This window comes from Macaca thibetana, chromosome 1, assembly GCF_024542745.1.
Source record: "Macaca thibetana thibetana isolate TM-01 chromosome 1, ASM2454274v1, whole genome shotgun sequence".
In the NCBI taxonomy this organism is placed as follows: Eukaryota; Metazoa; Chordata; class Mammalia; order Primates; family Cercopithecidae; genus Macaca; species Macaca thibetana.
In genome coordinates, this window is record NC_065578.1 from 92848511 (window position 1) to 92870840 (window position 22330).

The window sequence follows — 22330 nt, forward strand, 5'->3', positions numbered from 1 at the left end:
CCTAGCTTGAAGGCAGGGCTTCACCAGGAGCCGCCTCTTTCTGCCCAGGAGCCTGGCTGCCTCCTGCTGCCATCAACTTGCTGTCCATGGTGCTCACCAGCACCCAGGCTGCTCATGCTGAGGGGCACCTGCAAGCTCACACTGAGCTGCTCTCTGGCCCCTCTCAGACTCTCTCCCGTGTTCCTTAGTACTCAAAGTCCAGAGGGGACTGAGGTGGCAAGGGCTGGTGGGCCAGTGCTGCCCCAAGCGTACACACTTGGCCAGGTCATGACGGTGCCCAGGCTGGGTTTCAATTCTGCTCCAAAATCAGACCAGGCACCTAGAGTAGGGAGAGGAGCAGGGACTTCCAAGCCTGTGGGGGTAGGGGGCCTTCTTGGTCCCCAGAGCTCTAGAATGCCTGGGTTCACAACCCCGGCTGGGTGGCTGCAGCTGCACCTGGAGGGCAGGGCTCCTACCCATCCAGCTCTGAAAGGCGCAGGGCTTCCACCTGTTCCTGGCTCCCTCTGGCTCTGTGGAGCACACAGCCCCAGCGGTGCCTCTCCACTGCAGCCAGTGTCATGGCTGAGGCCACTCCAGACAGGCTGCAGCTGCCATCACTATTATATAACTCAGTCATTACATTCTATTATATTATTCTATTGCTGCTATAAAAAATTACCACTAACTCAGTGGTTTAAAACAACACAAGTTTATTATCTTACAGCTCTGGAGGTGAGAAGTCTAAAATCAATCTCATTGGGCTACAGTCAAGAGTTGGAAAGGCTGGTTCATTCTGGAGGCTCCAGGGGAGATTCCGTTTCCTTGCCTTCTAGCTTCTAGAGACTGGCTGAATTTCTTTGACTCCTGCTCCCATCCTCCATCTTTAAAGCCAGCAACGTAGCATCTTCAATCCCTCTCTCAGCTCCATTGTCATTTCACTTTCTGTCTGACTCTGACTCTGTTGCCTCCTTCTTACAAGGGCCCTTGTGATGACATTGGGCCCCCTTGGTAATCAAGTGAATTTCCCACCTCAAGATCCTTCACTTAATTACATCTGCCAAGTACCTTTTGTCATATAAGGTAAATAGCAAAAGGGAATTAGGACATGGATGTCTTTGGCAGATCATTATCCAGTCTGGCAAAAACTTCTAGGTATTCATTCCAAAAATAAAGGAAAGTGTGTGTTCATACAAAATCTTTTTTTTTTTTTTCCCCCTTGAGACAGGGTCTCACTCTGTTGCCCAGGCTGGAATGCAGTGGTGTGATTATGGCTCACTGCAGCCTCGACCTCCTGAGCTCGAGTAATCTTCCCACCTGAATCTCTTGGGTAGCTGGGACCACAGGCATGCACTACCATGCCTGGCTAATTTTTTTTTTTTTTTTTTTTTGTAAACATGAAAATTTGCCATGCTGCCCAGGGTGGTCTGAAACTCTTGGTCTCAAGCAATCCTCCCACCTTAGCCTCCCAAAGTGCTGGGATTACAGGCATGAGCCACCATGCCTGGCCCATACAAATTTTTTTACACAAATGTTCATAGCAGCTTTATTTGTAATATTTACAAATGTTTTATTTGTAAAACAAAAAGTCATCTATACTCCTTTAGCAAGTGAATGGATAAACAAATTGTGATACATCCACCCAATAGAATACCACTCAGAATAAAAAGAAATTATACAGCAACAACATAGATGAATTCAAAGTAATCACACCAGATAAAAGGAGCCAGATGATGGTGTACATACGGTATGATTCTATTTATAGAAAAATTCTAGAAAATATAATCTTATCTGTAATCAAAAGCAAATCAGCAGCTGCCTAGGGACAGAGTGGGATGGGAGAGGTGGGTTTGGATTACAAGGGTCATGAGGGCATTTTTGGGGGTGATGGATATGTTCATTATCTTGATTTTTGTGATGGTTTCATGAGTATAAACATATATCCCTTTATAGATGTGCCGTTCATTATATGTCATTGTACCTCAGTAAATCTGTTAATACAAACAAAAACCAATTGATTCCATTTGGATTAAAGATAATAAAAGAGTTGGAGCATTTTGCTGGAGGATGAAACTATATTCATCTTGGTTACTTCATAAGCAAACTGGATTTGGTGGGGGCAGAATGCTTAAACAAATATAAGCAAAGCTTCCTCTTTTCTGTTTTTTCTTCATTTTTTTTGGCTTTCCATAGATGTTGCTGAAACACACCAAGAAGTTGCTAGCTGTCTTAAAGGTCCTTTTAGAGGACTCTGCCTCATCTTTGCTTAAAAAATATCTAACAGTTGAGGCTCAGAAATGCTTATTTTCAACTAATAATTTTTTAACTTTCTCTCCCTCTCCCTTTTTGTTTCTGTTTTTGTTTTTGTTTGAGACAAGGTCTCTCTCTGTTCCCCAGGCTAAAGTGCAGTGGCGCAATCACGGTTCACTGCAACCTCTGCCTCTGAGGCTCCAGTGATTCTCCCACCTCCGCCTCCCAAGTAGCTGGGACTACAGGTGAGCACCACCATATTCGGCTAATTTTTGTATTTTTTTTAGAGATGGGGTCTCACCATGTTGCCCAGTCTGGTCTCAAACTTCTGAGCTCAAGTAATCTGTTGGTCTTGGCCTCCCACAGTGCTGGTATTACAAGTGTAGGCCACCATGCCCAGCCAACTTTCTCTTTTGGTTGTAGATTTCATCACAATGCGTGTAACTTCTAGGTCAGAGTATAGCAGCATGCCACACAGGCCCCTACTTTCAAAATCCCACTGAAAAACTAGGGTCCAAGTAGAATGCTTTAAGGAGCACATTAATCCAATGCTTTGTACTGAGCACTGATTATATGGAAAGGAATTGAATTACATATATTAAGTCTATTTCTCCTTTTGGACTTTCATGGTAAAAGGACTACATATTGTGCTACTGCCTAATATTTGCTGTACTAAGTGGGCTGTAATCTGAAAGGACTATAATGTGTGGTCAAAGAAAGAATGAAAATTACAGTAAGGTCATGAACTTCTTACACAAAGAAATGAAAAATTCTGTTTTATTTCAGATTTAACAATCCTAATTGAATACGTAATATTTGCATGATGTCCTAATATTTACACTGAGTGCAGACAATAAATTCTACTGTAAAACAGTCCTGCAAATTGTAGCCAAAGTCAATGTTCTTTTGCTTACTGCAGCGAGACTGGTTCTTTTTACTTCTAGATAGTTCAGTATTCTTGCCATTAGATGGCAGTCAAAACTAATGCAATGATTAAACTCCAAGTTTAATAATGATTTACATAGGTACAACATGTTATTCAGTGGACATATTTATAAAAAGCTCTGTGAAAATTGAAAGACATTGTCAATGATCTAACATTCCTCTTGGAAACCAGGCATTTTACAAGGTAAATAGGTATCCTGAAGAGATCAGGTCTTTTTTAAAAATACGCTTTCTGAAAATTTGGAGTATAACATATGTACAGTAAAATGCAGAAAGCACCGTCAGTTTAAGGCATCATCACAAAGTGAAAACACCTGTATAAGCATCACCTAGATAAAATGAAAGAACATTACCAGCATCTCAGAAGACTCCCTTGTGTTCTCTCCCAATCATTACCTTCTCCCTTCTCCCCAGAGGTAACCATTATCCTGACTTCCAACATTATAATTTAGGTTTTCCTATTTTGAGAAAGTTTTTAAGTGTTATTATATATCATTTATGTCTGGCTTCTTTCACTCAATATTTTTGTTATTTTTGCTTGTAGGTATATTTCATTCTTTTCCCTTGTGGTTAACAAATTTTATTATATGAATATACCACTATTTATCCATTCTACTATTGGAAATCTGGGTTGTTTCCAGTATTTAGCTATTATAAATAATTTTCTGTGATGAACATCCTTGCATGTGCCTTTGGTGCACATAAGAACATATGGCATTTGAGTATATACCTAGGAGTAGAATTTTTGTATTGCATAGTATGCAATATTGCCAAATAGTTTTTCAAAGTTGTATCAATTTACACTTCCACTAGCAGTGTGTGAGAATTTCCATCATTCCATGTCTTTGCTAATACTTGGTGTTGTCGATCTTTTCTATGTCAGCCATTCTGATAGACATGTAGCGATATTTCAGTGGGGTTTTAATGTGCATTTTTCTCATACATAATAACGTTAAACACTTTTTGAATATATTTTCTTATGTAAGTGTTGATTCATGTATTTTGCCAATTTTCCACCATGTGGTCTATCTTACTGTTTTGTAGAAACTTTTTATATATTCTAGATATGAGCCCTTTGTTGGGTATATGTATTATTAATATATTTTCCCATTCTGGGTTTGTCTTTTCATTCCCTTAAAAGCACTTTCTGGTAAATTTTAATTTACTCATTTTGTCCATTTTTTCCTTTATGGTTAGTTCATGCTTTTTGTACTTTGTTTTAAAAACCTCTGCCTATACCAGAGTTGTGAAGATAGTCTTATATATGTTCTAGAAACTTCACTGTATTAACTGTGAAACTCTGTATTTTCTTTTTTTTCTTCTTTTCCCCCCCCTTTTTTTTTTTTTGAGACAGAGTTTCACTCTGTCGCCCAGGCTGGAGTGCAGTGGTGCAATCTCGGCTCACTGCAAGCTCCATTTCCTGGGTTCACACCATTCTCCTGCCTCAGCCTCCCAAGTAGCTGGGACCACAGGTGCCTGCCACCACGCCCGGCTAATTGTTTGTATTTTTAGTAGAGACGGGGTTTCACTGTGTTAACCAGGATGGTCTTGATCTCTTGACCTCGTGATCCACCCACCTCGGCCTCCCAAAGTGCTGGGATTACAGGCGTGAGCCACCGGAAACTCTGTATTTTCATAAAATTCAACTCCAGGTAGATCTTAGATTAAACTGTGAAATACACTTGTTTGCTATTGCTTGCAGTCATGTAACTTGTGGCATTCCTTTCTTCTGGACACAGGAACCAGAAATAGGATACTAATAACAGGGAATAAAAATTTGTTTTTTCTCAGATTGTATGTTTGCTTGTGAAGAAATTCTTTCCTGCCATTTTTGCTGAAATGGAGAGAAGGGTACGCAAGAGACACCACTTCTTCAGGTTAACTCCAGGACAATGATCTAGGAAGTGTTCTAGGTTACTCTGCTGGGCATGTTTTCTCTTTGCAGACTGAATTCTGAAGTACTGCAGTCAGTCATTCCGTTAACATGTAATGAAACTTTTTTTTTTTTTAAAGACACGGTCTCGCTCTGTTGCCCAGGCTGGAGTGTAGTGGCATGATCACAGCTTACTGCAACTTCAACCTTCTGGGTTCAAGTAGTCCTCCCACCTCAGCCTCCTGAGCACCTGGGATTATAGGCACATGCAATCATGGCTGGCTAATATTTTTATTTTTTGTAGAGACAGGAGGGTCTCACTATGATGCCCAGGCTGGTCTCAACCTCCTGGACTCATGCTATCCTCCTGCCTTTGGCATTGCAAGTGCTGGGATTATAGCCATGAGCCACTGCACCTGGCCTTAAATGACATTTGAGTAATAGTGAAGATGAGATAAATTGTGAACAGGCAGGGTGTCTCCTTGAAGCAGGCTGGGTAAATTGCTATGATGGCACAACACTAGGAAGAGTTTCCAGGGGTAGCAGATCCTTGTTACTCCGGGACCCACCCACTAGAAGCACAGAAAAGGCAGGTTACTTAATAGGTGGATAAGCAAATGTTCAATTACCCTTCCGTGTAATCTGGTGGCCAAAAACATTAATTAAGAGTCCCCTTTCCTGAGTCTTCAGCTTAAACACTGAGCAGCTTCCTGTCTCACCACACCTAAGCGGAGATTTGTTTGAACTCACCGCACAGGACTCCTTAAACAGAACCTCTCCAGCCTTGCTTGAAGTGAGTAATTTATTTTCTGGGTCTTTCCTGGGAGATGCAGGGAATGGTGTTCCCGTGAGTTTGTGGTGTGTTTGTTTGTGTTTGCTGTTTTATTTGGCAAATTCCACAGAGTAATGTGTGTGATATTCATGTATAATTAAAATATACTGTGGAGTTAACAAAAATACATGCAAACATTATGGCTTAATCATTGGAAATTTAGAAATTCTGACTTAATAGGCCTACAGTGAGGCCTGGGCATTGTTGGTTTTTGTAATTTTAAACTTTCTTTAGATAGATAAAATATGGACAATGTAATAAAATTAAATGTACAAAAGAGAAGTAGTGAAAAGTAGGACTCTTAAAAAAAATCATCCCAGTCTCCTAGTTCCCCTGTCCAGAGGGATGTACTTACTTCCAGTTCCTTGTGTTTCCTTCCAGAGGTATTCTGTGCATACAGAGAGTAAAAATTCTCTTTTAAACAGAAGTGATAGCATCATTTACTACTGTTCTGAATCTTGTAAGTCACTAATTTTTAAAAGGCTCTCCAAGAGATTTTGAAGCAAATGCCTCATTAAAAGCTACTAATAAAAAGCTATGCTTCTGTTCCCCCTAAAAGCTATGGATGCATTTATTAAAAATCTTTTATATCTAATTTCATGTATTCAGCAAGGCCCTCAAATATGTGGTCTAAATTCATCGGGTTAAGACTCTCTGATCTAGGGTGTTCAATGTAAGAATACTTGGTGTTACCAGATTAAAATATAGCATGCTTAGTTAAATTTGAATTTCAGATATATAATAAATAGTTTTTAGTGTAAGTATATTCCATGCAATATTTGTAATATCTGAAATTCAAATTTAAGTGGGAGTCTGAATATTTAATCTGGCAGTCCTATACAAAATTTTGATGCATCAGAAGTTATTCCAACTGATAGTCTGTAAAATGCCCTCTTTTTGAGACGACCTAGGTTATAATTTTAAAACCAAGCCCTTTAGGTTAAAGCCAAATTCTCTGAGTTTAATTTAAATTAGGTATCTGTTGGCTTACTTCAACATAAGTGGATTTAACTTGCTGTTTTATCTCATGGGATAAACCTGTATTGTTACAGTGAAGTGGCCACCGAAATTAAAAAATAAGCTTGAGGCCAGAAGTTTGAGAGCAGCTTGAACAAATAGTGACACCCTCTTTCTAAAAACACAAGAAATTAGCAAGATTTGGTGGAATGCAATGTAGTCACTGCTACTCAGGAGGCTGAGGTGGGAGGATCACTTGAGTTTGAGGAGGAATTGAGATCCAGGAGTTTAAGGCTGCTGTGAAATATGATGTTATGCTTCACGTCACTGCCCTCCAGCCTGGGCAATAGAGGAAGACCCCATCTCTTAAAAAAAAAAAAAAAAGAAAGAAAGAAAGAAACCAAAACACCAAATCTTGAATTTACACATAGTAGACTATGTGTATTACTTTTAAAGAATTTAAAATATCTAGTCTGAGCCATGTTAGTCTTTAAAATCAACATTAAAATCTTAGCTGATTGGATTTGGATAAGGATAAGGAGAACCAGCCTAGAGGTAAGTGCTCATGATTGATTATTTAAATCATTTCTATTATCAATAAAAAATTATTAAGCATTTACTTAAATGGTGAAAAATTCTGACATGAAAGATGCAGAATTGTGGTTTATTATCTTTTAAGTAAATCAATAACAACATATTATGCTACAGTTTGCCATGGTTACCACAGGACTGAATGAAGGAGGATGAACAAGAAATGAAAACTTAAAACAAAAGAAACTGTCTTAAAGAAGGGGTCTGGGGAGGAAGAGGCCTTCTGCTTCTACTGAGCAAAGGCAGCCACCTTGAGCTTCTACAGCCCCTCATATTTATTGGGTAGAAAGAGCAGGGAGCGGGAGGTAACGATTGGTCAGCTACTTAATTGATCACAGGTTCACATTATTGCTAACAGGCTTCAGATGTGCCTAATCACAAGAAACACTTGTGCCTGGGGTGTGACTGCCCTCAGCATTCCTTCTGGGCGGCAGACACAGTTTGTCAGTTTGCCAACAACTTGCTTTCATGGGAACAGTCTGCTGTTTACTCATATAGCCTCCAGTGGCATACTGAGTTGATCACAAACCTCACTCTTTCGGCCTGCAACAATATTATAATAAATATCAAATGACAAAGAATTACAAATGTTAGAATTCTACTATGAAGATAGTAGAGGCAAAGATTACGGCAATGGATATAATTCTGTTACATAAGAGATGAAAAAGAACTTGTATTAGACCCTGAGTATCCCAGACAATGTCTGAATGGACTCAATAAAATTAAAATTTATCATTTCATTTCAGAATTGTAGCTATAGTACATTTTCATTTCCTTCCTGGCTAATCTACATAGGATTTAGACAGTGGTATGCTTATATTTAACAATCAGCGCTCCAGGGAAAAAGCCCTGATTTGAAGCATTTGCTAATTCCCACGGTATAAATACTCTTACCATGACTGCTATCAAGCTAACATTTTTTAACAACCTGTTTGCAAAATTCCTGAAAATTTAGCAATTTATTCTTTTGAATCTGTACAAGCTGATTTTATTTCTATGAGTTCACATGATGTACCTGTCTGGTTTTCATAAAAAGAAAACAGAGAATGTTCGTTCTTTGTTAACTGGTGTGCATATCTTGAAATTTTTTATCACATGCCAAAAAAATTTCCAAACAAAACTCAACAACAAGAAAAAAGATAGGAATACTTTAAGAAATTAATATAAATTTTGAATGGGTTTGGGAAAGTACAACCAACACCTAGAGAAAACTATAACTTTTGTTCTACCAGGTCTCCTGCCCTGAAGAAAATTTAATATAAACAAATACCTAAACATTTTTAAAGTTACACAGTTCTATCATAATGCAGTGGGAAAAATCCAACCAACGTAGAAAAGTAGACATAAGTTACCTCTTTAAACACATCTATTCCATTTGATTTATATTGAATTTTCTTTTGTTTTTCCACATTTCACTGGAGCAATTACATGAAATGCTTTAACTAGATTCAATAATGGCGAGTAGAATTCCAAAAAACATAAAATGGCCTCTCTGTCTCCCTCTCACTTTCTTTCCCTCTCTCTTTCTCTCTTTCTTCAGTGAGCCACCTTGAGCAATGCCCTTGAAGTTTTGGATTTCTTCCAATTCTTGGGTTGGAAAACTGGCAGTACAGAAAGTAGTGATGACTATTAACTAGCCAGTGCCATTCTTCATTTGGCTGGCATGGACTCAGCATGCTAGTGTGATCCCATTTTTGAAACATTAAAATGGTACTGCTCTTTGATTTTCTTCCTTAAGGTAGTTTTAGCTTGATTGTTCTGGCCTAGCTACTTGAAGGATAATTTTATTTCTGGACATTGTCTCTGTAGCTTTAATTTTAAGACAAAGTCTTAAGATCTGCAAGTGACATGGGATTGATTTATGGTTGAAAGTTGATGTACTTGGACTAGTAAATTATTATATATCCAAGAATGCAGCAGTGAAAAACTTTGTTTCATATTTTGCCTTAACAAAGGATTCATGAAGGGAATATTCGAAACCAGAAAGGGCATTAGTTAAATGTTTATAACATAAAGAAATTATAAAAGGAACTTGCATTTGAATTACTACATAATATATGCAAAAGAAAACATAACACTTTAAGGGACTATTATAGACCAGAGTTCTATGATATGCCTGAAGCGAAAATGCATTCGATAAGTTATTTTTCATAATAAAAAGAGACATTGTAATAATTGTTTAAATTGCTAAAGCACCTTTGTAATTTAGGCCCTTTCAAGTTTACTTGTAGAGTAGCTTCATTGTATATGGAGAAAATAGAATAATATCATTTTCTTGATTTTTTCTTAGTATTATTACCTTATAAATTATGTAATATGAAATCAAAACTATGTGGTGATTGCCAAGATAGGTCAAGTAGCAAAAAAGTATAATTGGTTTGAAGATTTTTATATTTAATGATTCAAATTATGATATAGAGGTAGCATCTGGAATAAATTAATATTAGATTTCTACTATAATAAAGAGATATTTCTTTCAAGATTCTGAAAGTTATGTTTTAACATTTTAAATTTAATTTAATCTTTTAAAATAAGAGATGGGGTCTTGCTATGTTGGCTGGGTTGGTCTTAAACTATTGACCTCAAGCAATCCTCCCACCTCAGGCTTCCAAAGTGTTAGGATTATGGGCATGAGCCACTGTACCTGGCCAGTTTTAACATTTTTAGAGATAAAAATTCTGTGTTTGAACTGCTTACAAAATGCCTTGTCATGAGTCTATAAAGAATAAATTATCTGTAAAAGTAATTTAGTGCCAAAATGATTTTGATTATGTGAAAAATCATAGTCTTATAAACTGCCATACTGATAATATATATTTGTGTATGTGACTATGTGTATGTAAAATATCTCTGCATGTTTGTTGGCTGAATGCCTATATGCTATTTTAGAGAAGATTTGTTCTAATAGGAAATACTTTGAAATCTGATTAATCTTTATTATTCTTGTAACAAAATATAACACTAAACATTTATTTCTTTATTGTGAAAGTTTTCACTTTTTAATTATTTTTGCTTAAACATTGTTGAACCAGTGACTTTTAATGTCATGAAAGAATTTTATAAATTACAAATAATTCTTTAGAAGATATTATCTATTTAAGGTGGCAATATGAATTACATTAAAAATTTTATAGTAATGGAGGGTAACAGAAATTTTATTTAAATTTGAATATTAAACTTGATGCAGGGCTGGGTGCAGTGGCTCACTCCTGTAATCCTAGCACTTTGGGAGGCTGAGGTAGGAGGATCACTTGAGTCCAGGAATTTGATACCAGCCCAGGCAGCCTTGTGAGACCTCTGTCTCTCCCAAATAAATAAATAAATAAAACAAAATAAAATTAGCCAAGTGTGGTTGTGTGCCTGTGGTCCTAGCCACTCAGGAGGCTGAGGTGGGAGGATCACTTGAGTCTGGGAGGTCGAGGTTGTAGTAAGCTATGATGGTGCCCAGCCTGGATGACAGGAGACTTTGTCTCAAAACAAAAACAAATAAGAAAACCCTTGATAACCCCCAAATTGAGCTTTTTGAAGAGAAATGAATTGTTTTAAGTGTGGAATCCTGCTTCAGAACCTTGAAAGAAGAAAAAATCTTCATGTAGGAGGTGAGCTTTATGTTCTATTGGGAAATTACATAAACAGCACGGTTGGGAATTTTAATGTGAACAGTAGATTATTTTACTTTAAAAGAGAAATCCTGGCTGGGTGTGGTGGTTCATGGCCTGTAATCCCAGAATTTTGGGAGGCTGAGGGGGTTGGATCGCTTGAGCCCAGGGGTTCAAGACCAGTCTGGGCAACAATGGCAAAACCCCATCTCTACAAAAAAATCCAAAAAATTATCCAGGTGTGGTGGCGAGCACCTATAATCCTAGCTACTTGGGAGGCTAAGGCAGGAGAATTGCTTGAGCCGGAAAGGCGAAGGTTGCAGTGAGCCCAGATGGCCCTACTGCACTGCTGGGCAACAAAGCAAGACTGTGTCTCAGAAAAAAAAAAAAAAAAAAGAGATAAATTCTTTAACTTCGGTTTAAATTATACTCTATAGGTCTTAGCTTTTATGACAATACTTAGATATAATAAATCTTGGTATTGCTGTGCTGCTAAATAATGAGATACTCATTTAATAAATCAATTTCCTGGCTGGGCACAGTGGCTAACGCCTATAATCCCAGCACTTTGGGAGGCTGAGGCAGGCAGATCACTTGAGGTCAGGAGTTCCAGACCAGCCCAACATGGTGAAACCCCGTCTCCACTAAAAACACAAAAATTAGCTGGGCGTGGTGTCGGGCACCTGTAATCCTAGCTACTCGGGAGGTTGAGGCAGGAGAATTGCTTGAACCTGGGGGGTGGAGGTTGCAGTGAGCCAAGATCGCGCCACTGCACTCCAACTTGGGCGACAGAGTGAAAAGCCGTCCAAAAAAAAAAAAAAAAAAAAAAATTCCATTTCCATTCCATTTTCCCTTACTAATTAGTGTTACTTGCAATTGCAAAATACATTCATGATTCCAGGGATTGAGAGGAAGTGATAGGAGAGGCGGTTAACAATGTTAGGTGATATAAATAAACGAAGAAATTCTTTTGGAATAGAGGCAATGTGGAAAAATATTAGAAACTGTTGTTCAATGCTTCACAGGCTTTTCACTGCATGGTACAAACTTAAGCATTTAAAAATTGTCTATAACCCACTTGGAAGAGGGCATTCGTATGCTTAAAGTGGCCTCAGGGAAGGAGAGCAGAGAATTTAGGAAGATTAGCAACTGGGCTGTCTGGCTGTTGGCCTCAACTCCAAGAGGGAGCGCAGCTAGGCAAGGACACGGATTAAGCGGAAGAGGTTGGAACACCTGTGCAGGCCAGGTAGGGGAGGAGTTTCAATGCTGACAAAGAACCCGTTGGGAGAGCTTCCTAAAACACCCAGCTGTCATGACGCACTGAGGAGTACTCTACTAGTTGACTGCTTTGAAGTGTGTGTGTGCGCTTGCTTGCTTTAGGAGACAAGCTATTAATACTAAAGCATATGTTAGGGAGTTGCTCAGCGTACTTGATATCTAGTAGCACCAGCCAAGCTAGCTAACAGCCTTCCCATGGAGATAGGCCAAGAAGTAGCTCCATAGAGAAAAAAGGAAGTAGTGGACCTGCCTCCAAGGTTCCGATACCGGGACGTGAAAGAGATCTGAAGTTCCTAATAGGCTGTTTACACTACCAGAGAAAAATCTGGCTCCCATCCAACCCCCACCCACGAGGTGCCCATTCCAGAGATGGGGCAAGCTGCCTTCTCATCTTCGGTAGGTGACAGCTCGGCTCACATTTGTCCACGTCTTCCATCTCGTGCCTTGGCAACATCCCCAAATGATTACTGGAAGAGCTGCCTCTTTTTATAATTTCCTGACAGAATTTATAAAATTAAACATTTAAAGACAGAATCGGGGACATGTTGCATTCACATTTGATGTTCAACCTGTGCACATTTTGGTGGTCCCCAATAATCGTCATGTCAAAGCATCAGGCTCGAAAGATCACCTTAAGCATCAAGATTTAAAAAAATAAAACACAACTCTCCTCAATCTAAACTCTAGGATTTGGATGACGCTTCCCTGTCAAGGTTTCTCCCGCGTGGAGGAGACAAGAGGCAGGAAAGGCAGGTAACTGAAATTGCCTCACGTAAAGGGGCTCAGCGCAGAGGAGGAATGAGATAATAGCGGCGGTGGGATCTTTTCCCTTCTCTCCCTTTCTATCTTGGAAACGGGGTGCGAATGTCGGCGGAGCGGAGGCAGTCCAAGCTCCGGGGTACCGGCGGGAGGAGACTCGACGAGCGAAAGGGGCCAGCGAGGGTGACCAGGTGCCCGCTGGGGGACCCCGGCGGCGGTGGCCAGGGGCGCCCAGGTCCTCCCCGATCCCAGGATGCACTGCGCCCCGCCCCCTCCCCGCGCCGCGTTCCGCCTCCCCTCGGCCCCGGCCCCCTCCCGCCCAGCTCGGGGAGGCGGGGACGCGGCGGCGGCGGCGCCTTCACCAGTCGCGTCTTTCTCACTCACTGGGGAGCCCGGCGGTGGCGGCACCTTTCGAGGCAGACCCGCTGAGTTGCTAGCCCGCCGGCCAGGGAGTGAGAGGTCGGATCGACTGACTGCAGAGCCGACAGACGGACGGACAGCGGCAACGCCAGACGGCCAGAGTCGCCTCAAGTTCCGCCATGAGCTGGGGCACAGAGCTGTGGGTGAGTGGGGGAAAGGGGCGCCCCGCTTGGACCCCGGCCCCTGAGAAGCGCGGGTTGGGCGGGCGCCGCGGACCTTCGGCGGTGAGAGCGCGCACCGCGGTCCTTGGTACGGCGCTGGCGGAGGGTGAGGGTCTCGCTCCTCTTTGTGTGCAGACTCCTCTTCCCTTCTCGGTCGGGGGTCTAGGGGGCCGCTAGTCCGTGCCCCCGCCTTTGCCACCGTGGTGCGGCTCGGGCGGCGCCCGGGACGGCCGGGGGAGCAGCCCGCGGGCTACTGCGTCCGCCGTGATCCCCTCTTGTCCCTTCCTCCTCCGCCTTCACTTTCCCGACGCCTGGCTTCGCGCCCGGCGGCTCGTCTCTCCCTTTGTATCTCTTCTCCTGGAGGCGGGGGAGGGGGCCCATTGTCCCCAATGGGCGCTGTTCGAGGGCGGGGAGGGGACCGGCCGCGATCCCTCGCCCGGGCCAGGTCCGCGGGGCTAGGGCGTCGCCCGGCTGGGGCGGCGCGGGGAGCGGGGAGCGGGGAGGCGCCGCCCAGAGCTCTCGCCCCAGGTATGGGGACCCAGGCGGCTTTGTTCGGAGCCCGGCCTCGGGCCAGCCAGGCCCAGCCCACACTCCCATTTCCCTCTCTCTGCTTCTGTGCTTCGGGCGGGCACAGCTTCGAGGGACTCCGGTTTGGCCAACCCCGGCTGCAGCCTTTGGGCTGATGGCTTGGTTTTGGGGGCTGAATTAAATCGAGTGATTTAATTCAGGAAGCTAATTTTGCCAAAAGGAGCGTACGGTTTCCCTGTTGCTTTACTTCCCCTTCCGTTCTTTATTCTCACTTGTTCTTTCTCCTTCGTTCTCTCCTTTCCTTTCCTCCCTGCCGTTCTTTGGCACAGGAGGCTCCAGACAATGCCCAATGTCTGGCCAAGGTACGGGCGGAGGGTAATAGGTCGGAGAATTTGCCCCTGGCGCCGGCGCGGAAGGGTGGAGGTGTAGAGGGCTGTGATTTCTCAGGTGCGGCCGGGGGAACTGGGTGCGTGGGGGCGCTGTTCCGAGAGCCGCCTGGCCTCAGCCACTCCCCTTTTTATTCCACCTGTGCCTGTTTTCCGTGCCTTTTGTTCGCGAGGATCTCGTGAAATCACTGCAGATAAAGGGGAGAAATAACTTTTGAGTATGTGTGTGCCCGGCTAGGGTGGGAGTGAAAGCCGATCGGTTAATTGAAAGGCAAAATGTTTTCTTATTTTTCTCGTCTACTCATAGATTGGGAATCTTAGAACTGTGACACTTTAGAGTCCATCTAGTGAACGCTTACTTAGCTAGCCAGGAATCTCTTGTGCAACATTCTGGACAAGTGCTTACCCAGTCTGTAAACACACCACCCAAGAGAAAATACCTTAGGAGCCCCTTCATTCTGTTTCTTAGATAGCATTAATTGTTCTTATATTGGGGAGGATTGTGTGGAAAAGAATTATGTAAAGTTTAATCCTTTTACATTGGTTAGTTTCTCAGGCATTATTGGCCTTTTTTTCCTTACACTTTGTGCATTCTGTAATTGATTATAGTGAATTATCAATGAAAGGAAATCGGTATAGTTTTATTTTCAATTTTTCAATTTTTTCATGCTTACCAGAGTGCATTCATCCATTTTTATAATTACAAAATGTTTTAATTTTTGCCTGTTTAAATGACTCGTGCTTCAAAGGAAATTAAAATGTAAGTAGAATACTTTTAAAAAGTAAACATAGGAAAACAGTGGAGGCATGTTATTTAGATTTAACTCTTAAGGTTTAAAAAAAAATTCACCTTGTATCACACTAAAGAATAACAGTTTTAAGGGAAAACATTATTTTAGTGAATAATAAAATGTTATTTTAAAGTTTTTTTTTAAACTTATGGTACTACATAAGGAAACTATTCCATTTCTCTGCTGTCTCCTGTAATTTGGTTATTTACTTTCAGCATTTAAATAGTTTCTCAGCAATCTGAAAAGATAAACTGTAGAAGAGATGGGAATTTTTGTTCTAACTAAAATTTGTTTTGTGTCCTTTGGAAATTCTGAAAAAAGATTTTTAATTTTTCTCTTAACATTTAGCACATCTCCATATTTTAAGATTTTTAGTTTGAGGATTTGAGGGAAACATTTATTAGAAACTAAGTAATGTAGAATCAACTAATACCAACTTGGTGTCTAAAACTTAGATAAGCAGAACTTGGTGTAGAGGACTATTGTTGGGACTAGAAAAAACCTTAGGAAAATTTGAGTATGCTTCCTATTTTTACTGTTCTCAGTTTTGAAAAAGGATTGTACTTCCAATGGATTGTAATGTAATACAAACACCTGTACTGTGCTCTTGCCATTGAGGAATTCGAGGTTGGGAAATTCTCTTGAAATTTTGGATTTAGAAACCAGTTATCCTATTATTTCATGTTTAGAATCACATTACTGTCCCAAAGAGTTAATTATTGAGAATATGTTGTTACAGAAAAATGATATGTAGCCATGCACTTAAACCTAAGTCTGCTTCTTGTAACAATCATTGGAGTTTTTTTTTTTTTTTTTGCTGTTTTAATGCTTCTTAAGTCTTATGTTAAATTTGAGAAAAGAAAGGAATTCAGTAGAACGACTCTAATACTGACTTTGGGGGACTTTTTTTTAGTGATATGCTAAGTAGGTCGTGTCAGACTTTGGTTGTGTAGTTGTTAGGGGATATGAATTAACTTGTAATAAATTTGAACTGTGCTTACAAGGATTTCTAGTGTTCCAAATGAGTAAATAAGTTGGTGAATGTATACTACAGTCACAGTTTTGCATTGTATTCTGGGTAATACCAAAGAAAGAGATGATACTGTGTTCACTTCTTCAGGATGCACGGTAGCATCTTAGGCATTGCTTACTATGTTCATTTCTTTCTTACATAGCAAGAATGGATGGATCAGATAGAGAGCCAAATATGAATTAATAATTTCACAAAGCACAGATTTTGAAATTATTTGCTTTTTTTTTAAACAGGGAAATTAGAGATTGAAAAAGACCTATGTTTAGTAAATAAGTTTTACTTATTAAGAAATAGGTTTTTAGTTTTTTGAGGACCTGGTTAAAGTTCGACAGACAAAAATCTGTGTATGGGTTGTGAATGTGTGTATAGATATGAAAAAAAATATATGGCTGAGCACCTCACATACATATGATTTACTGAAAATTTTGCTACCCAAGGGAAATGCTGGATAAGTCTGGTAGTTAGAAGATGGATTCAAATACCTGATTTAATTTATAAGTGCATATAAATTTTTTTATGCCTTAATTTCCTGGTCGATATAATCTTTGGTCCTTAGTTTAAGAATGTATAATTTAAAAGCCATTGTTATTTTCATTATATTATTTATATTATTATTATTTTTGAGACAGAGTGTCTTCTGTTGCCTAACCTGGAGTGCAGTGGTACGATCTCGGGTCACTGCAACCTCAGCCTCTCAGGTTCAAGCCATTCTCCCACCTCAGCCCCTTGAGTAGCTGGGATTTCAGATGCACAGCACCATGCCCAACTAATTTTTGAATTTTTAGTAGAAACGGGGTTTCACCATGTTGGCCACGCTGGTCTCGAACTCCCAACCTTGTGATCTGCCCGCCTCGCATCCCAAAGTGCTGGGTTTATAGGTATGAGCCACTGTGCCCAGCCTTCATCGTATTATTAACTAAATGCATTTGACAAAGCTTATATCTTTTTGGAAGACATTGAAAAATGTGGGTTGAGTGATAGATTAGGTGGATAATTTATGTATTACCCTCAATCTTAACCTTTTAATGCATCATTATCTTGACTTCATAGCACTTTATATAGGACTTAAATTTACATTGTAAGTGACTAGATTGTCCTTGAGTGTAGAAAGACTGGACTCATCTTTGTTTTCACTGACCAAAACAATGCTTGTAGGTGATCATGCATGTTTTTTCCAATTGCATTGATAGTTGATTACATTACCCAGAGTATTAGTGACTAATTAGCAAGTGTATCTTTAGGGTTCTCAAAGCCTTTGTAGGTGATGATAGGTTAGGTGATCTAGATAACAGCTCAAGAAAGTCTAAAGCTGAAACCAAAATTATAAAGTTAAGTTTTATTACTTGGGTTAAACATTTTTATCAAGTAAAATGGTGAAAGGATGGGGAAGAAAAGACCTACAGGTAATTTCTGGTGAATTTACTTGATTGATAGCTTGGTAATGTGACTGCCTAAGTAATTGATGAAATCTTAGGCCACATTAATAGATTTATCTGTGAAAAGGAATTGGGTCTCATAGTCTACTGGTTAGACCATATCTGTAATATATATGTATATTTTTAGAGATAGGGTCTTGCTATACTCTCAGGCCAGTCTTGAACTCTGCGCTCCACAATTGTCCTGCCTTAAGCTCCCAAGAAGCTGGGACTGTCTATAATATTGACTTTAATTTTATTTCACATTTTTTAGAGGGTGCTTGTCTAGAGGAGATTGACAAAGAAAATTCATTATTAATGTAAACTGAATTGCTTCTCCAAAAGTAAATGAAAGGCCATGAAACTGCTGTAGGAATTCAGTTTTGTTTTAAAAATACAATAATTATTTTGTGTCTATTATATGGGAAGCACTGTTATGTTTGGTGAGATTTATGAAGGCTTATGGTATTGGCCCTGCCCTGACAAAAGGTGGAGTTGCTTTGAGGTGATATTACTTTACTAACTCCAAAATACTCCCCTACATTGATACTACTGCCCAGAATGCCCTCTGTTGACCAATTCCTATCAACCCCATGCCTCCAGACTATCCATTCTGGATATTATCTTTCTTATGGGACTACCACCTTATATTATAGTTATTTCTTGTGCATTCAAATCTTAGGGAAATTGTCATGATATAAATACTTATAACTTACATTCCCTTTTGTTGGCAGAAATTGTTGTGTTCAACATTGTATTACAGATGTTATTGCTGTTAGTTAAGGAGGATGAGTGAGAGGTATCAAGATATCTGTTTATGTCACCATTCCGTAATGACTATAATAAGTTGGAAGCTGGAGAGCTGCCTCTAACCAGTATCTCCTTTGCATTGCGGCTCATACTCCATTTACTTCCACTTGCTTTCCCTGCCTTTTTCTTAAAATATTTGCTCTTTCTCCTTCCCCCACCCTATAAACCTATAAAATATGATTTTGGCTGGAAATTTAAAAAATACTTGCTCTACCAAGTTTTTCCCCTATCAGCTAGTTTGTAGAGAGAAAATATGGCAAGAGAATAGTAATGGCTTATAATTGTCAAATACCATCTGTGCATATCAACAAGTGCTGTCTTATTTAATAATCTTCAATCTTTAAACATTTTCACTTCAATAGCAAAAAAAAAAAAATCTGCCTTGGGGAATATATCTATAGAATATTAAAAACTGGTGGGAAAGGTTATATAAAGGTTTTGTTTTATAGAATGTAAAAGCTGTTCCATATTTCAATTCAGGCCATGTCTGTCTAATACATCTAAAACATGTAAACAGGACTGAGGCTTGTTCATTCAACACATGTTTATTTCATGCCTATTATGGCTTCAGCACTAAGCTAGGCTTTGTGGGGCATACTAAAAGAATCAGTTAGATATCAGCATGAGCCTCAAAGCAACCCTAAAACAAGTAGAAAGTAATAGATGGACTTCAGGGCTGTGAAAAATGACTTTTCATTCTAGACATCACAGGAAAATCTTTAGGAAGACTCTGTCACTTGACCTAGGTTTTGGAATAAGAAGGGTTATGCAGGTGGGGGTTCCTGAGAAGTTTCTAGAGGGCAGATACTGTGTCTTACTCATTGCTTATTCATTGTCTGATTCATTGCTCTATCCTACCTGGCTTAGAGCCTGACATTATTAGGCTCTTTAATAAATGTTTGCTGGACTGACCTGAGTCTAGTGTTACGTTTGACTTGAATTTGAGTGCAGAATGTCTGAAATTAGTGATAAAGGGTAGACTGGAACCAGGCAGGCAAAGAGGTTGGTCTGGCTGCTTGATTCATGAACCTTTTGTGTGCATGTATGTGTGTGACTGTATGTGTGTGTGTGTGTGTGTGTGTGTGTAGTTATGCATTTGCATATAATCAACCCACTTTTCAGACCATTTAAAAATTCACAGAAGGAAGTCTTAGTTTGTTGGTAGAAAGGATTACTTCTTGCTTCTGAATACTTTGGTGGCAGGAGGGGAATACCTCTGGGTTTTAGAAGATGAAAGTGTATTTATTTTATCACCCATGCAAGAATATTTGAAGGACGTTATTTCCTTTAATAATATGCTACTGATTTGAAATGAGTTTTATTTTTAAATATAATTACTACAACTTGTTTATACTGTTTTTTCTTTCCCCTTTATCTGTGACTTTATACTGTAGGCCCTCCATATCAGTGATTTCCACATCTGTGGATTCAACCAACCATGGACTGGAAATACTAATTAAAACAATCATACAACAATAAAAATAATACAAATCTAAAAACAATACAGCATAACAACTATTTACACATGCCATTTACATTGTATTAGGTATTATAAGCAATCTAGAGATTATTTAAATCTAGAGATTACTTAAAATATATGGGAGGATGTGTGTAGATTATGTGGGTTATGTGCATATACCGTGCCATTTTATTTTTATTTATTTTTTGAGACAGAGATTTATTTATTTTTTGAGACGGAGTCTCACTCTCTCGCCTAGGCTCTAGTGCAGTGGCGTGATCTTGGCTCACTGCAAACTCCGCCTCATGGGTTCATGCCATTCTCCCTCCTCAGCCTCCCGAGTAGCTGGGACTACAGGTGCCCGCCACCACGCCTGGCTTATTTTGTTTTTGTAGTTTTAGTAGAGACGGGATTTCCCCATGTTATCCAGGATGGTCTAGATCTTCTGACCTTGTGGTCTGCCCGCCTCGGCCTCCCAGAGTGCTGGGATTACAGGTGTGAGCCACCGCGCCTGGCCTATTTATTTTTTTTTAGAGATAGGGTCTTGCTGTGTCACCCAGGCTGGAGTGCAGTGGCACAATCATAGCTCACCGCAGCCTCAAACTCCTGGACTCAAGTGATCGTCTTGCATCAGCCTCTCAAGTAGCTAGGACTCCAGGCATGTGCCATCATACCCAGCTAATTTTTTTTTGTGGAGGCAAGATCTCGCTGCATTGCTCCGCTGGTCGTGAACTCCTGGCCTCAAGTGACTTTCCTCCCTCGGCCTCCCAAAGTGCTGGGATTACAGGCATGAGCCACTGTGTCTGGCCCTATGCCACATGCCATTTTATAAGGGACTTGAACATCCATGGTGAATACCAGTGCTGGTGGACAACTATATTTTTACTTCTATATCAGTTTAGGTATCAGTGCTTTTTCTGGAGGTGAGAGGGTGTTCACTGGGAAAATGCAGTTAGTTTTGATTCCCACACTTCTGCTTTAATTCCTAGTTTCATGAGCTGATTTATATGCTAAGAGTATTCTAATAACAAAATATTTTAGAATATTTGAAACATCACCTAATTGATGACAATGATAAATGCTCTAAAACTGCAAATTGTGCTTTAGAAATAATAAACATAATCTATTAGTGTTACAGATGATTTTAATATTGTCATCTGTGCCTTTCAGCATTTTCCTTTTTTCCCCAAAATAAGTTGTATTAACTTCTATGATTGGTTTTACAGAATTTTCGTTGGCTAGTTCTTTGAAACCTCTTTTATACCATAGGAGGATGCTGTCGGGCATTGTGAGATGTTACCTACTTGGGCATGGGGATACTCCCCTCTAGTCTCAACTATTTGGGAGGTTGAGGCAGGAAGATCGCTTGAGCCCAGCAACTTGAGTCCAGCCTGGGCAATATAATGAGACACTGTCTCCAAGGAAAAAAAATGTCTGACTGCTTTTTGTAATGTGGGGGTCAGCATTTAGAATCTGTTTGGAGCCCAAGAAAAAAAATCTATAATAACAAGGATAAAAGTTTATGTAAAGTGTCCATGTTGAATCCAAATCCACGTTTGGCAATTAGGGGCATTTTTTTCCTCAAGTTCTTGATAGAGAACTAGTTAGCAGACTTTACAAATATCTCATGAAAGATGGGAAATACTAGTATTTGTATACTTGTTATAGTTTGAAAAGAATCAATGTATAGAGTGAGATTTTACTATTTTTGGCACACCATAATTTTGTTGTTTTTAGGGAGTAAAGGATATCTGTTTTGTTTTTGCAGTGTCCTTGCTGCATACCCAATTTATAGATAAGGAGCCAGGTGCCGCTGCTCATGCTTGTAATTCCAGCGCTTTGGGAGGCCAAGGTGCGCGGATCTCTTGAGCCCAGAGAAACCAGCCTGGGCAACATGGTGAAACCCTTTCTCTACCAAAAAAAAAAAAAAAAGCAGAAATAAGCTGGGCGTGGTGGTGCGCACCTGTAGTCCCAGCTACTCAGGAGGCTGAGGCGGGAGGATCACCTGAGCCCAGGAGTCGAGGCTGCGGGGAGCTGTCATCTGCCACTGCACTTTAGCTTGGGTGATAGAGCAAGACCCTGTCTCAAAAAAAAAAAAAAAAAAAAGATTATAATGGTTGCTTTTGGGGGAGTATTTACTGGGGATGGCAAGCCATTGAATCCCACTATTGATTCAGCCAATTTTAGTGCTTAATATATGCCAATTCCTTTTCTTTCTTATCTTTTTTGAGACAGGGTCTCACTTCCATAGCCCAGGCTGGAGTGCA

General features: G+C 40.1%; 1 protein-coding gene across 3 annotated transcripts in view; it reads left to right on the forward strand.

The window, feature by feature from the left end:
* The first annotated feature begins 13423 nt into the window (after positions 1-13423).
* The window catches only part of FNBP1L (formin binding protein 1 like), a 106219-nt gene continuing 97312 nt past the window's right edge, over positions 13424-22330 (forward strand). For 2 of the 3 annotated variants that reach the window (XM_050807211.1, XM_050807221.1), the window contains exon 1: positions 13424-13623. In XM_050807211.1, the coding sequence (XP_050663168.1) occupies positions 13600-13623 (24 nt within the window). In that variant the 5' untranslated portion in view covers positions 13424-13599. The remainder of the gene's footprint in view (positions 13624-22330) is intronic. The other variant, XM_050807231.1, reaches the window with a different exon arrangement.